The sequence below is a fragment of the Pantherophis guttatus genome, chromosome 1, assembly GCF_059756535.1.
Source record: "Pantherophis guttatus breed Tessera chromosome 1, ASM5975653v1, whole genome shotgun sequence".
Classification (NCBI taxonomy): domain Eukaryota; kingdom Metazoa; phylum Chordata; class Lepidosauria; order Squamata; family Colubridae; genus Pantherophis; species Pantherophis guttatus.
The window spans coordinates 332,259,861-332,276,997 of record NC_142063.1 but is presented as its reverse complement, the minus strand read 5'-3'; the positions used below and the strand labels follow the sequence as shown (position 1 = coordinate 332,276,997).

Below are 17,137 nucleotides of genomic sequence, written 5' to 3'. Positions count from 1 at the left end.
AACATTAGGAATCGCTTTGAAGTACTAAACATAATTGATAGAGAGCCAGAAGAATAGTGGAATGAATTTAAAGCTATTAAAGATGAATGTGAAAAGATGCTGCCAAATATGAAGGAACAGAAGAAAGCAAACTGGATGTACTTTCCAAAGCACTTGGTAATGGTACAGCAGCCAGAAAGCCTTGAAAGAGATACTCAAATGCTGTGATGCATCTGTAACTAGAAATGATCAAAACAGGTCAAGAAACATTATTCATTGAAATACTCTATACAAAGTTGGGCTTTAAAGAGGCAGGATCAGAAAAGTATTGACTTTTGAACTTTGGTGCCAGAGAAGACTTCCAAGAATATTGTGGACAGGCAAGAAAACAAAACAAAACAAAAATTGGATCGTCAAATCAATCAGCCCAGAATTCTTGCTTGAAGCACAAATGACCAGATTCAACATATCCTAGTTCTTACATGTATGTATGTATGTATGTATGTATGTATGTATGTATGTATGTATTCATTCATTCATTCAATTTGTATGCCGCCCCTCTCCGAAGACTCAGGGCAGCTCACAATGCATTTAAAATCATTATAAAAACATTTAAAAATTAAAAACATTAAAAACATTAAAACTCATTCACACCATTCATGGCTGGATCTCGCCGGATCGCAAGAGCGAGATCAACGGCCCCAGGCCTGCCGGAAAAGCCAGGTCTTCACCGCTTTTCGGAAGGCCAATAGGGTGGGGATGGTCCAGACCTCAAGAGGTAACTGGTTCCAGAGAGCTGGGGCAGCTACGGAGAAGGACCTCCCCCGTGGGCCCGCCAGCCGGCATTGTTTAGCTGACGGGACCCAGAGGAGACCAATTCTGTGGGATCTTACCGGTTGTTGGGAGTTATGTGGTAGAAGGCGGTCTCGAAGATAGCCTGGCCCTGAGCCATGTAGGGCTTTAAAGGTAATAACCAACACCTTGATTTGTGACCGGAGACCAATAGGGAGCCAGTGCAGCTCGCAGAGAATTGGTGTAATGTGGGTGTACCTAGGTGCACCCATGACAGCTCGCGCGGCTGCGTTCTGGACCAACTGTAGTCTCCGAACACTTTTCAAGGGTAGCCCCATGTAGAGCACATTGCAATAATCTAACCATGAGGTGACAAGGGCATGAATGACCATGAGCCTCCTGATCCAGTAGGGTCGCAATTGGTGTACCAGACGAACCTGTGCAAAGGTCCCCCTAGCCACAGCTGTCAGATGTTGCTCTAATCTTAGCTGTGAGTCTAGGAGGACACCCAAATTGTGAGCCCGTTCTGAGAGGGACAATTTCTCCACCACCCCCAGAACCAAGGATGGACAATCAACATAGTCTTTAGGAGGCAATACCCACAGCCACTCAGTCTTGTCTAGGTTAAGTCTGAGCCTGTTAACTCCCATCCAGACCCTCACAGCCTCCAGGCACCGGCACATCACATCCACCGCATCACTGAATTGATGCAGGGTAGAGATATACAGCTGGGTATCATCAGCATATTGCTGATACCTCACCCCATATCGTCGGATGATCTCACCCAGTGGCTTCATGTAGATGTTAAATAGGAGGGGAGAGGACCGAGCCCTGAGGCACCCCGCAAACGAGAGGCCTAGGGGTCGACCTCTGTCCTCCTACCAACACCGACTGTGATCGACCAGAGAGATAAGAGGAGAACCACAGTAACACGGTGCCTCCCACTCCCGGCTCCCTTAGTCGTCCCAGAAGAATACCATGGTCAATGATATCAAAAGCCGCTGAGAGGTCAAGTAGCACCAAGATGGAGGAATGACCCCCATCTCGGGCTCACCAGAGATCATCCATCAGCGTGACCAAAGCAGTTTCCGTGCTGTAGCCAGGCCTGAAGCCAGACTGAAAAGGGTCTAGATAATCTGTTTCCTCCAATGACCGCAGGAGCTGAAGTGCCACCACTTTCTCTACAACCTTTCCCACAAAGGGTAGATTGGAGACTGGATGAAAGTTCATATGTGTGTATATATTTTGGAAACTATTATTTAAACAGCATGACACAGAAAAAAAGAAAAGCCTTGAGAATGGCATCATTCATTGTAATTTTAACACATACAAGCCTACCAGAAATAAATTCCATACAATTATTTTATTCTCTTAATATATATTATATTGCTTAAAATTGGATTGTTTTTTATCTTGCAAATGTAATAAGAACATATTGAAATGCACAAGTAATTGGTCTTACTTTTTTATTACAAACTTTATCCTATTCCCCACTTGAAGAATTTTCTCCAGCCGAGGGATTCCATACCAAGAGGGACTCCGAAATGGAATATTCTCTGGCAAACCTTCCACATAAAGATCAGTGGGATGCGCTTCAAATTTCTGGTAAGGTACGGCCTTTGGTTCAGTGCTTCCCAAGGCCTCAGCTATTAAAAAACATAGCAACACAAAGCACTCAGATTCTGTGCAAGAATAAGACATAAACTACAAATGTCCTGATTTATAAAATAGCATTTTTTGTACTTACCAAATTTTCTGCAGAATAACTGATCTGCCATTTTCCTTAGTTTTGTAATTCTGGCGTACCATTCTTCTTTCACTATAATCAATGGTGAAAATAAGGATTTTACTAAAATAGTTAACAATTCCAAAGGCAATTCCTTATTTTCTAAGAAAATCCCATTTCACTTTGCCAGCCTTTCCATCTTGAAGGATGAATAATTTTGGTAGACGAAAAGGCCAGAGGAAGATGCTTTTGATAAGTGCATTTATAAGCAATAGCTATCAAGGATAATGCAACTATAATAAGGGACATAACAACGAACAAGGGCAGATATTGCAGCTTTCTAAGCACCAGACAGATCTAATCATGTGACAAGGGTAACCAGGGCAAAGGATAACCAGAAAATGAGCCTCTAATCTCAGAGTAGCTATTACTAATTTTTTTTTTTTTTAATTTGATTTATATGCCGCCCTTCTCCGAAGACTCAGGGCGGCTTACAATGTGCTCAGCAATAGCCTTCATCCTTTTGTATATTTATACAAAGTCAGCTTATTGTCCCCACAAACTGGGTCCTCATTTCACCTACCTTAGAAAGGATGGAAGGTTGAGTCAACCTTGAGCCTTGGCGAGATTCGAACCCTGCAGTAATTGCAGGCAGCTGGTCTTAATAAAATTAATAACAGGGTGCCTTAACTACCAAGGCTCCAATATAAATATCTAATTCAGCAGGAAACAAGCCTATTTACATTTCAGCTCTTTTAATATTTACAACGTATCAGTAGCATAGGTATCCACAATGTACATGGAGAGATGTTAATATCGGTATGTATGTATCAGTGGTGGGGTTCAATTTTTTTTACTACTGGTTCTGTGGGTGTGGCTTGGTGGGCGTGGCAGGAAAAGGATACTGTAAAATCTCCATTCCCACCCCACTCCAGGGGAAGGATACTGTAAAATCTCCATTCCCACCCCACTCCAGGGGAAGGTTACTTCAAAATCCATTTCCTCTGGATCAGCTGGGACTTGGGAGGCAGAGAATAGATGGGGGGCGGGGCCAGTCAGAATTTTTACTACTGGTTCTCCGAACTACTCAAAATTTCCGCTACCGGTTCTCCAGAACTGGTCAGAACCTGCTAAAACCCACCTCTGGTATGTATGTACATCTGAGGAAAAAAGAGAATGCATATATACACTGCAAACTTGGCATATGTACAAAAGGTGGAGCACGTGTTATAGTATCATGACAAGTTGTCATTTTTGCAGCCCTGTGGCTAGGAAGAGATGCCTATGACTTATAGAAACATAGTCTTAAACTTATTCAAACCACTGATCCAAGTATTCCATTTTTTAGTTGGTACAATTTCAATTTCACTAATTGCAAATGCTAGGAATAAAAAGATACTGTGTGCAATAATTCATTTATGTTTATTTATGAAAAGTTCTCTAAAAACAGGTTATAGATTTTTCAAAGCAATGAAATTAATTTGGGTTGATTTTTGGCGGGCAGGGTCAATCCACTAGAGATAAATCAGATTGTATAACCGTTTCTCCTCAGCTAAGCATCATTAAATAATGTAATTGTTAATAGATAATTTATGTAACAAATGTTTTGCATCTACATTTTTATTACAGTGACTTATTTACTGAAATGCTTTAATTTGTTTACTATATTTTAATGAATCTTTCAAAACAGTTTATGAAGAATCTTAAAAAGGTACACATAAAAAAAAACTTTAAAAAAATTACAAATCTAAAATTGATGATTATTGACATAAAGCAAATTTAAAAGCCTGAGAATGTAAGAAAGCATCTTTGCTTAGCTCTCCCCACAAACACTAAGATAAGTGTCAGTGGACTTCTCTAGATGAATTCCAAGCTCAGGTTTTTACAACCATGGATATATTGTCAATGGTTGACCATCAATTTCCATCAAAAATTGTGCACAAATCTACATCAATTGTAGCCACAACTGGGGTGCACACACACTTACCTCCTGTAACTGATTTGTCTAATGGTAAATCCTCTCGTGTTGAATTTAGCAGCTCATGCCTGCAAACATTCAAACAAAGTTTGTATTTCAGCAATCAACATTCCATTCTGATTACCAACTTTAGCCCATAGCAAATATTGTTTTACTTGTTATATACCTCTACTCATTCCCACGAACAGAGAAATTAAACAAGAATATGTTTTACAATGTGAGAAGTCCAAATTATAGCAGAGATTTATAAACCTAAAATAAGAACACCATCATTCAACAGGAAAATACACTATGCAGGAATGTGATAAACCAAGTTTGGCTTGAGAAGATGGTACACTGAACTTACCATAAAGGTTAATTTTCTAAGCAGAGAGAGGGTATCTGGTAGTGGGCATCTTCTCCCACACATCTTGGAGGCAGGGCTTAGATTTCTTCTAATCCTACTTTCCAGTGGGAAAGGATAAGCTATTTCCCAGTTTCAGAATAAGCCAGAAAAAGACGCAAAGATAAAATACTTGAGAAAATTAGGAATAAAGAGGCAGATATAGATGGGGGGGGAGGGGGGCTGAAGCTTTTCTGCCGTAATCATTAGGTGGGAGCTGGAGGCCTTGTCTCTGCTACAAACTACAGACTTTCACAGTAAATCCAAGGACTGTTTGCCTACAAAGGCAGGGCATCCAATAGAACAGTGGTTTTCATAGTGTAGAGGGTCCCCAAGGCACTTTCAAGGGGCTCCCAATGTCAAAACAATTTCCACAATCACACTGAGACATGGTTTGTCTTTTTCACTTTCGTTCTCTCATGAATATACAGGGGAGTAACACAAAAGGGCTTCTGTCTCTGCCTGGGCTTCTGTTCTCTGGCTCTAGCAATTAACTCTACTTGTCCTAAGCATAGAAAACTCAAACTCCCATGCCTTCTTAATGCACAGTTGTCACCTGGAGACAGGACAGTCAGTTTATCCATTTGAAAGCAACTCTGATTGAAAGACTGACATTTCGAAAAAGTTATCTGCCTGATTGTTGGGGACAATAGGCTGACTCTGTAAACCGCTTAGAGAGGCTGTAAAAGCACTATGAAGCAGGATATAAGACTAAGTGGTCCCCAATCTTTGCAGCTTGGCGGTCTGGCTGGGGGGTGGTGGAAGAGGGGAACTGGACCACGGGAGTGGCAGGCCAGTGTGTGCGCATGCAGCTCAACTTGTACGAACAGTGGGCCAGCACTTGCACAAGTTGAGCTACATGTGCGCGTGTACACGCCCTGGGCCACCGCTTGTGCAGTCCAGTTCCGTGCATGCGTGAATGTGCATGCCGACCTGCCGCTTGTACAGCCCAGTTCCAAATAGGGGACCTTGACATATAGAGCATTAAAAAGATGTCTATAGTTATTTACACCTGAGCATTTGGCAGGTATTTTCTCGAAATGTCGGTCTTTCAATCAGAGTTGCTTTCAAGTGGATAAACTGACTTGTCCTGCCTCCAGGGGACAACTGTGGATTAAGAAGACACGGGAGTCTTGAGTTTTCTATGCTTAAGACAAATAGAGTTAATTGCTAGAGCCAGAGAACAGAAGCCCAGGCAGAGACAGTAGTAGTGAGGGAGTTCTTGCTGCCTTATTAGAATTGCACTGGATTATCTCTAGCTTGACTACTACAAGCTTGGAGGTATTTCCACTATCTTTATTCTTTGTGGCCCCAAGACTAGTGCCACCAGAAAGGTATCTAGTAAAGGAATGGACTTGAAAGCTTAATAGCAAGGCAGGAGTGCCCCTTATTCCCCCAGAGACCTTCCACTCCAGTTTGAAGAGTTTGTTAAATATCTCAGGAAATGGAAAACACATGATGGGGATGCAAGCCATCAGGAACCCCTCTGCTATCAGTGAGTTCACCAGAAGATCTACAGGAACAGAGGGCTCTGTTTTCTACAGGCAAGAGTCCTGTAGACTTTCCTGAATACTTGTAGAAAATTTGCTTTCAAAAAATCCTGGTGGACTCAGGGACTGGCTTTAAGTTCTCCTTCTTACCTCAGGACAATTCTTCTTCCTCTTCTCTATAGGAAAATGGTCCAATAATGGAGAGGAAGAGGGGGCTTGGGGTGTTGAGTATCCAGGACCCCATCTTCCACTCCGTGTAGTGTCTGGGCCAACGAACTCCAAAGAGAACCAATGACAAATCCACTGGCAGTTGTAAACAACACATGGCTTGGTAACTGCAATACTGGTCATGTTTTGCTGAAGGGAATGTGGCAGTCAGTTGAAGGGCAATCCCTTCTTTGGCTGCAATTATCAGAGAAATTCTCTACTGTCCATGGATAGGAATTTCCATTTGTGAGTTGTTAGTCATGAGAGCCACTTAGGCTTTTTAACAAAGGAAACTAAAGGAGAAAGTAAAGGGGAAAGGCGAAAAAAAAAGAAAAGAAAAGAAATGATTATCTATAACAGTGTATCTCAACCTCAACAATTTTTAAAACGTGTGGATTTCAACTCCCCAAATTCCCCAGCCGGCATAAATCCATTTATTTTAAAGTTGCTGAGGTTTAGAAACACTGATTTATGTTAATATGTGGATAGCTGTCAGAACCCTTGTATAGATTTATTCCTCAAAGCAAGGCAAGGCTAGAACTGGGGAAGGGAACTATTCCCCTCCCATAGGAGGAAGGATTAAGAGAAAACTATGCCCTGCCTCTAGGATGAGTGGGAGCAGATACTCACTATCGGGTGCCCTGGCTCCACTGTGGCAAAATGGTCAAAGTGCTTCCTCACTGGCAAACAAAGATGCAAATGGTTTTAGGAATCCTTTAATAAACTCAGCATAATTCAATATTATCAACAGTGACATTAAATAGAAGTTAAGAACCATCAACAAATCAAACACATAGCCATGGAATTTTGAAACTTAAAATACTCCAGCATAATCAGCAGATATAGTTATAGTTGAGCCAAAACCACATGCACACAGCTCCATTTAGCTCCTCCTTTCTCTGAATGTTTACTATTCAAAGTGGTTGTGTCAAGGATCATGTTAAATGTGCTTGTGCTTATGCTCATCTTGTTCGCGGGACCTCCTCCATCATTCAAATCCTGCTTTCAATGTCCAAATTGCACACCCTCTGGCTATCTAATTGGGGGGGGGGGTGGCTGCCTCTGACTTGTGCCTCAAGTAAAACATATGTTTCAGATGCTTTGGTTTGTGTACAAATTTGTTTCTAATCTGAAGAGGGCATGGGAGGGAGAAGGGAGGGGGAATTTATGGACATTAGGATTGGTGGTTGAGAAAAGGGAAGAAATGGCTGAAGCATGTCACTCCCTCTCTCCCCTCAGCAGCCCCCAGCATGGCGTATCCCATCAGCCTACCTAGGCCCTGATCTTCCCAGTGCCTTCTATGCCTTCTCTCCCTCCCTTCAATCATGTCGTGTCCAGTGTGGAATATTCTACAGACTGCTCTCCTCAATTTTCTCAACATCTATCTTCCCTTCCCTCCTATGCAGATACAGGGGAATGTTGCCATGAATATCTATGGAAATTCTCAGTCATCCAGGTCATTGTTGTCCCACAGGTGCTTTTTCAAGAGGCAATTGGACTTTCTGGTTTTTCTTTGAAGACGTTTTGCTTCTCATTCAAGAAGCTTCTTCAGCTAAGAAGCAGCTTCTAGGATGAGAAGCGAAACGTCTTCAAAGAAAAAACAGAAAGTCCAATTGCCTCTTGAAAAAGCACCTTTGGGTTGGCATGAATAGTGACTGCATTCTGGAATATGAGATGGTGCTGTGGAGAGGGTTGGGCGATGTTGCCATGAGTCACCAGTGTACCAAGTACTGGGAAGATTGAGGATCAGGCCAGCAGTATATGTTGCACTGATGCATACATGGGGACAGCAAAAGGGATGGAGGAAAGAGAAGACTCTAGGATGAAGGGGGAGCAGGCTTGAGAGATATGACATGTTGACACTTGCTGAAAAAAAAAAGGGAAGAGAGAGAGGAATATATAGGCAGCTTCCTCTATTGCCCTATCCAATTATGTTTTATCCAAAATTCGGAACAGTGAAAACATTCTGGGTATGATGTTGGCCAAATGGTAACTAAAATGGTTTCCCAGAATTTGTAGAAAGTAGTGATTTGTTCCAAGATTGAAACATATATTTTTTTCCCATTTTGCATCCTCCCTATTTATAAGTAAATTTCAGTATGCGATTGACTCAATTCTAGTTCTTGCAGAAGGTGAAGAGAGATGGAGATCACCACAACTCAGCAATTCTTTTGGGGAAAGAGAAAAGGCTGCTTCACAAAATTAAATCCAACTTACTTACTTCTTAATCACAAATCGGATCCGTTCCTTTGCCAGTAAAATCCGTTCAAGACGTGGGATCCCATAAGTGGAGGGTCTACGAAAAGGAATTCCTTCTGGTAATCCTTCCACATACAGATCTTCAACATGAGATTGGAAGAGTGGATACGGAATAGATACACGCCCTTTTGCATTAGTAGCTTCAGCTTTAATGTAAACAAGGAAAAATTATATTACAGTTTAAATAAAGAATGCCAAACTATTTGTTCCCAAAGGATGCTGAATGTAACCATCATAATGACAATTTTCAATGGAGCCTACTTTAAATAAAAGGAGGGACCCCCCCCAAGGTTCCAAACCTGAAACCGATGCCAAACAGCATCAATGACCAATAGTAATTTTCATTAACGATATATTAGCACCCTGGTTTTGAACTCTAACACATACAATATAGTCAAACTATGATTCAGAATTAACTAATTTTATTTTTTCTGATCGGTTTAACATTGTAATCTCTCAGCGCAAGTCCTCTACAGATATAGTAATGATCATAAATCTGGATTGCTAGTGCAGCTATTCCATCAAGCTATAAATGGTACAGATCCAGATCAATTCATATTTTATTTTCTGATTCATTTATTTTTCTGATTCAGAAATATCACACTAGTTCACACAGATACCAAACCTCAACTATAAATCTATGCCATGTCCATGTTAACCCAGAAGTTGAGTTTACTTGCTATTCACAAATATGTAGGCCTGCAGTTGGATGATCACACCTACAAAAGGATGTTTTCATCTAGAGTCAGGATGTAAAAATATAATAGGACCATCTTACGTCTCCCTCTTTCTGTATTCTCATCATTTCTCAGGGGGAGAGGAGGTGGGAGCAAATAACCCATTGAACAGAGCAACACCTGCATTTGGCAGGAAGTAAAAAGAGAGAAGAAAGAAGGAGTTTCAGTTCTTATTCTTAAGGTGACTCAAAATAAAAGAGCTTTGTCTCCCAATCTTCTGCATAGGCAAAGAAGACACTGTACTACAGTTCACTTCAGAATCCTCAATATCTAATGGATTCTGCCAATGCATACAGATTGGACTGATCCAAAAATTATCAAGGGAGAATTGTAGATTCAAAATTGACAGGACAGGTAATTTGTGATTTTGGGATCCTCTAAAATTTCAAGAATCTTTGAATTGTGCAGTGGCTTTACCACTGCTGGAAAACTGGCTTTTAATGTTTTTTAGTCTGGCAATTGTTCTCTTTATCAAAAAACAAATCAGCCTCATACTGTGATCTCAGCTACCCCAAAGTAAAATAATAACAGAATAGCAAAATGTTTGCTGGTCTTAAATACTGCAAGGTCTTCTAGGATTTGAGGAATATGGCACATCTGGTCTATTGTACTACAGTCTGAAATAGTATCTGTGAGCCAGGAAATGCTGCTGAACAATGCAATATGTGGATTGGGGAGATAGGTTAGGAGTAAATAAGGTCTACCCAAAGGAAAAGACGTCTATGCAGTCAATATAAAAACATCCTATTTTCATACATTTTTCATATTCCCTTCCTTTGCCTCTAAACTCCGCTTTTTAAATGTTAGGCAGCTACAGACATAAGAGATTACAAAAACTGCACATCAACATCTTCAAAATGTCAGATACACTTGGTGTCAGGCCTGGAATCCATCTTTTGTATTAGGCCTTCAGACCTGCCATGTTTACTACTGTGGGAAACTGGGAGGGGGGATTGTATGGAGCATGGGTGATATATAGTCATAATAACATTCCTTTCTCAAGAAGTCAAGGCCAACTTGCCCTGCACCTGGAAGGCTGGAACTGGGAGGCATCTCCAGCGGGTTTTCCCAGATGTGCCAATATGACATCTCTAATAAAATGTAACTTTGAGGAAACTCAAGCCTTGGAGTTTTCTTTCGTTGGGGGTGTTACTTGGAACCCTGACACTTGGCTCCGAGAGGAAACTCACCAGGAATTTTCTATTTTGTTAATTTATTGTTTTGTTATTTTTTCCCTGCTTTGTTTTTACTTTAAGGTAGTGTTTGTTTCCTGGAGGAATGTTGAGGTAGTGTTTGTTTCCTGGAGGAACATTGTCCATGGGGCCATGAAAGGTTGGACATGACTTCACGACTAACAACAACAACAAAGTGTTTGTTTTATGGTGTTGGCAGTACTGAAAGGCTGGAGCTGGCATTCTGTTTGGAGCTAACAGCTAGAGCTCACTGTGTTGATAGTCAGAGTGTAATTCTCCAAAACATTTAGGAATGACAGCTTGACAAGACTGCTCCTAAATTACCTCTTTCTGATAGAAGATCTTGGTTTATATTAAGGGTCTTCAGGAGATGATGTGGCAGAAATTACACCTGGAGCACCAGTAAACTAAAAGTGAACATGACTGAGCACAAAAGCTCATGCCTAAATATACAATGTGATAATGAGTCCTGTATATACTTAAATTTGCCAAAATTTATGTCTTTTCCTAGGTGGGGTGTGTGGAGGAACTTGTTTTATTATCTTGGATTCATTCCGGCTGTTAGATTTGGATGAAGTGGAAAGGCGCTTGGAATCCATGCTCTTCCTGGCTCTTTTGGGCAGTTAGCATGTATTTGTAACCAGTTTCAGAAAGCTGGCAGAATCTCTTTTGATACCAGGGGTTGTCTCACTGTATTTAAGTAGGCATTGCAAACCCCATTCAGAAGAAGCCTTCCTTGGATCCAGCAACCTTGGATAATTATTATCTGGATAATTATTTTCCAGTTTCCAAGAAAAAAGCACTCTGGCTCCAGCAGTAAAATATCTTAGACAAAAGCCCTTTTGCCTTTTTTCCAGCCTTAATTTGATACTTGGTAGATTCTTTACCTATACCTCCACAACTAAAGAATATAGAAATTTTTTTAAAAGTGTGCAAAAAAAAAAAAAAAAAAGTAAGAAAAATAAAATTATGAACAGAATTGAGCTGCAGTAGAATATGAAAACTTTTTGAGAGGCCTAAACTGGGTAAAGTGGGAAACAGAATTGAAGGAGGAGATTAAGAGTACCATCATTAACACTAGCTTTGCTTGTCATGAGATTCCTGCCTTCCAAGCAGTATAGGAGATTAACTCATATATAGATGCCTTTTCAAACCACACAGGAGAAAAATTAATTCGCACAAAATATGCAATATTAATACTCTTTTTATTTTGTGCAGGTCCCAGGCTACAGCTTTTCTTGGCAGTGTATTTAAATTCCATGCAGAGGATTTGCATTCTTAGGAAGCCAAGTTTAAAAACTATTACCTTGCAGAACTTCCAACAGCAGGCCCTTCAGTAAAGCAGAAAATACTAAAACCTATTGCAATCTCTCTAAGTCTGCAGAACCAATCAGTTATAAGCACTCTTTGGCACCGACAGCTCTCGGACAATGGCAGAACAATACACCAAAAGACTCAAAGGCATAGAGAAGTCAAACTTTTAAGAAGTTATTAGAAGCATTCAAATATAACTGGACAACTGGAGAATGGGGGAGGAAGACATATACCGTATTTTCTTTCAAATAATTCTTCAACTTGCTTTCTCAAGTCTGTAATTCGGGCATTCCATTTCTCTGAAAGGAAAAAAGCACCTGTTAGCATCTAGAGCAGGGGTATCAAATTTCATTGAGGCCGCATCAGGGTTATGTTTGACCTTGGGAGCGTGGCCAGAGGAAGCGTGGCCAGGTCGACATCACTCATGTTGGGTGCACCTGTGGAGATCAAGTGCTAAGGCAGCACTTCCCTCAGACCCTCCCTCCCTCTCATTATAATCTCCTTCCTTCCTTTTCTTTTTCCTTCCCTCTTCATTGTCCTTTCTTCTTCCTTCCCCCTTTCCTTATGTTTCCTTCCTTGCTCTCTTCCTATCTTTCCTTCTTTTTCTTTGTCTTTCCTTTCCCTTTCTCTTTTCCTGTCCCTTTTTGGATGCTGAAATGTAAAAGGGGAAACATTTCTCCTTTTGTTTTGTTTTTAGTTCGTTTTGCTAGCCCTCTGCCAACAAAAACAGAGCTCTGGAAGGGCCTTCCATGGCCCTCCCGAGCTCTGTATTCACTCAAAGAGGCACTGTGGGCCGGTCCATTGCTGTTTCCAGGGCAGCCCGTAGGCCAGCCTTGAGTTTGACACCTCTGCTCTAGAAGATATACCAAACCTTTTAACTTATTTCATTCTAAGTATTAATTCTATCTAGTTGCTAATGTGTGAATATAGAAAGTAAATCCTGCAACAAACAAATAAATCTATATCCGTCCGTCCGTCCATCCGTCCATCCGTCCATCCATCCATCCACCCACCCACCCATCCATCCATCTCCCAGACAATCAATCACGTTTTTTAAAAACAAAAATTATCTCTCTTTAGCAAGTGAGTCATTAGCTTATTTCCATTAAAGTTAAGGAGACCTTCTAAATTATGGAAGAATTTATATACAAAACTTGTATTTTAAATGTTAGGCCCAAATAAAATTCGGACTTGGTTTAGAATCAATCCATCTCCATGTCAGAATTAAGGCTATCCCCAATTATATAACAAACATTAAACGAGTCCAAGACCACTTAGCTTAACTCCACACTATCAACCACATTAATGCATTCTATAAAAGTCTAGCTTATTGATGTGTACATGACGTCAAATCACTACCTTCTTGTCCTCCTTCTATCATATTTTCAATGATATTTAAGTTCAAAGAAGCCTGATGAAGAGCTTGATTACATCTATCGTAACATCTACTCTCATATGAACATTTTGAATCTTTAAAATATGTGTCTAGGCAATATTATTTAGTTCTACAAAATATATACTTTTTCCCCATGGCCAGTATGACAATCTTGGATTTTATGTGTCAGAGAACTTCAAGGTATTTCAGTCATTCTTGTAGAATTTGATTTCTCTTCATTTCTTCTTTGTCTCACCAAGAGTTCAAGGCTTTAACAAGCTTTTTTTTTGTAAATCCAATAGGAAAGAATTATCCAGATCCCTTTTTTGGTTTCTCATTTGTACATTTCCTTTTTAAATTTTAAAGTCACAGCCAGTTTCTTTTGTAGATCCAATGAAGTATCTTTTTCTAATTCATTCTCATCATCTGTCTGATATTGTAGCTACTCTTTTTGGATTTCATTCTTCAAAAGTCTCTTCAGTTTTGTTGTCTCAAGATTTCGCATCATCTTGCAGACATGTACAGATAGTCCTCAACAAAGGACCATTCACAGTGGCACAGTGGTTAGTAGCTTCTGCTGACTGCCGGCTGCCTGCAATTTGGCAGTTCGAATCTCACCAGGCTCAAGATTGACTCAGCCTTCTATCCTTCCGAGGTAGATAAGTAAAATGAGGATCCAGATTGTTGGGGGCAATATGCTGACTCTGTAAACTGCTTAGAGAGGGCTGTAAAGCTCTGTGAAGCGGTATATAAGTCTAAGTGCTATTGGTATTCAGTCAGAAACTATTCTAAGTTGCAACGGCATTGAACAGTTCCAACCAATCCTTGGAACTCACATTTATGACTAGTTGTTTAGTGCCCCACAATCAAGTGATCACCATTTGCAACCTTCCCTCCCAGTTTTCCTAGAAAGTCAATGGGGAAGCCAGCAGAGAAGGTCATACATTGCTGGTGTAAGACTCCCCCACCCCTGGGCTTATGCCTATAACTTCTGCACTCCTACACACCTTCCCTGACCAGTGCACTCACCATCCTCACAAATTCTCAGCCCACACAGTGTCTCTCACACACACCCTCCCACCTGCGCAGCACCCTCACTTATACCTCCACACATCCTCCCTGATATACATGGCATCTCTCACACATACCTTGACCCAACCCTCCATCGCACATCCTCCCTGCACTGCCCCCCCCCCGGATGCCCTCTCCCTGACAATCATACCAGCTCCCTCTCCGTGGGAGTCATCTCTTGCATTGGCTCTGATTTCATGGAGCCTTCTTCAGTTCACCTTACCACCCCCAGAATTCTCATTTTTCTAAGCATGTTCCACAGCTTTGTATGATTGACAAGTAAAGAACGTTCTATAAACAATGCACATACTGACTTCTTTTTGCTATTTTTTGGCTTTCTGAATAATCCAGTCTGAATCAGGAATGTCTCACGTTCCTCTGTCTTTTCCAAATCCATACTGAATATTTGGTACCACTCTTTCTATATAAAATTTCTAAAGCATATATGCAATAATTATAGATATATTCTGTGACTTTCTAGCGAAGGTCTGACTTTGCTCTCTCCTGACCCATTCCAAGCTCTGCTGTCTCTTTTTCCTCTCAATCCTGTAACTCTGGCTTTATCACACAGCTTGGTTTACCATTGCCTTCTCTTGTGCAATTTGAAACAATCCCTTTGCCATTATCACTAAATCATATTTCACCTCTAGCATCTTCCTATATCACAACTGCACAATACAGGTTCCTGCTTGCTTTAGCTGAGGAATTGAGATGACATTTATGCCTTGTGTGACTCTGCTTATACTCTTTGACTTACAACAGTTCCTTTAGTGACAGTTCAAAGTTACAACTGCACTGAAAAAAGTAACTTATGACCGTTTTTCAGTTACAACCTTTCCAGCATCCCCATGCTCATGTGATCTAAATTCAGAAGCTTGGCAACTGGTTCATATTTATGACTGTTGCTGTGTCCCAAGATCATGTATCACCTTTTGCAACCTTCTGACAGGCAAAGTCAATGGGGAAGCCAGATTCACTTAACAACCGGGTTACTAACTTATCAACTACAGTGATTCACTTAACAACTGAGGCAAGGGAGGGCGTGGCTTGTAACTTGGTGGAACAACGCAAACTCTGGGGATCTGGAGTGAGCGCCGATATCTTAGCTGTTGTGGTCCTAAGTCAAGGTCTACCTGTATTATAGTCATCCCTTTGAGATAGACCAGATCAGGCACCACACTCCCCAGGAAAAGCAGAACTATATTAAGAAACCGTATATACTCGAGTATAAGCCGACCCGAATATAAGCTGAAGCACCTAATTTTACCACAAAAAAACCTGGGAAAACTTATTGACTCGAGTATAAGCCTAGGGTGGGAAATGCAGCAGCTACTGGTAAATTTCAAAAATAAAAATAGATACCAATAAAATTACATTAATTGAGGCATCAGTAGGCTAAATGTTTTTGAATATTTATTTCAAAGAAAAACAGTAAACTAGCTCTGTAAATGGAAAAGAGGGTCAACAAAAACAATATGGTATCAACAATAACTTTAAAAGTACAAAAACCTTAGCTCAACCAGCAACCAAGCTAAAACACCAGAGTTAAAATCCTTCAAATCTGGATTCCTCCTCCTCATCTGTATGTCCAAACAGAGCTTCAGCTTTAGCTGGTGTGAGGTTATCAGCATAGACATTGTCATCATCACTGAGTTTGCAGTCATCACCATCACTGCTGTCGTTCTCATACAAAGCGCTGTCTTCCCTGCCATCCATAGCATTACTAATGCCACATTTCTTGAAGGCGCGTTGCACCATGTCCTCTGGAATCTCTTCCCATGCATCACGAACCCACTTTGCTACCAATTCTATGTCGGGCTTCATCAGATTTCCAACTTTTGTCAGTTGGGCTTGACCAGATGACATCCATTCATGCCACATCATTTGCACACGGTCTTTGAAAGGTTTATTTAAACACACATCTAGGGGCTGCAATACAGATGTAAGCCCACCTGGAATAACGGCCAAAGTAACTTGAAAAGACTTTGCCAATTTTTTTATGCCATCAGATGTGTGGGCTCTGAACATATCCCAAAGTAGCAATGATGGTTTTTTCTTTAAGGCTGCTCCTGGTCGTCTGTTCCAAATTTCTTCCAGCCATTTTTTTGTTCCGTCTTCTTCCATCCAGCCTTTAATATGTGCGTGCACTATAATCCGTGGTGGGAATTTGACCTTTTTAGGCAAGGTCTTTCTTTTAAAAATAATGACAGGCCGCAGCTTAGTTCCATTAGCCAAACATGACAGAACGACTGTGAAATGGTTTTTTTCATTTCCTGTGGTTCTGAGTAAAATAGTTTTGTCTCTCAAACTTGCCACAGTTCTGTTGCTTGGAAGATCAAAGGTCATAGGTATTTCATCCATATTCCCAATATCTCCCAGGTCATAGTTATGGGTCCTTCTTTGTTTTATGATGAATGAATGGAATGACATCACTTTTTCATCAAGGTCTTTTGGCAACTTCTGTAAAATCTTTGTTCTTTGCCGCAAACATAGGCCAAACCTATTCATAAAGCGGGTACACCATCCTGCTGACGCAACAAAATTTTCAATGCCTGGTGTTTTTAATTTGTCATCTTTAGCCATTTGAAGGGCACGTAAGCGAATTCCCATGCGTGTTACGCAGTAACCATTTTG

The 17,137-nt window shown here is 40.8% G+C and overlaps 1 protein-coding gene across 12 annotated transcripts in view; it reads right to left on the bottom strand.

The window, feature by feature from the left end:
- GTF2I (general transcription factor IIi) overlaps nt 1–17,137 on the bottom strand; it is a 74,469-nt gene that overhangs the window by 21,148 nt on the left and 36,184 nt on the right. For all 12 annotated transcript variants that reach the window (XM_034420823.3, XM_087889393.1, XM_087889396.1 and 9 more), the window contains 5 exons: nt 12,291–12,356; nt 8,776–8,959; nt 4,485–4,543; nt 2,519–2,590; nt 2,234–2,417 (listed from right to left, as the gene is read on the bottom strand). In XM_034420823.3, coding sequence (XP_034276714.1) covers nt 2,234–2,417; nt 2,519–2,590; nt 4,485–4,543; nt 8,776–8,959; nt 12,291–12,356 — 565 coding nt within the window. The remainder of the gene's footprint in view (nt 1–2,233; nt 2,418–2,518; nt 2,591–4,484; nt 4,544–8,775; nt 8,960–12,290; nt 12,357–17,137) is intronic.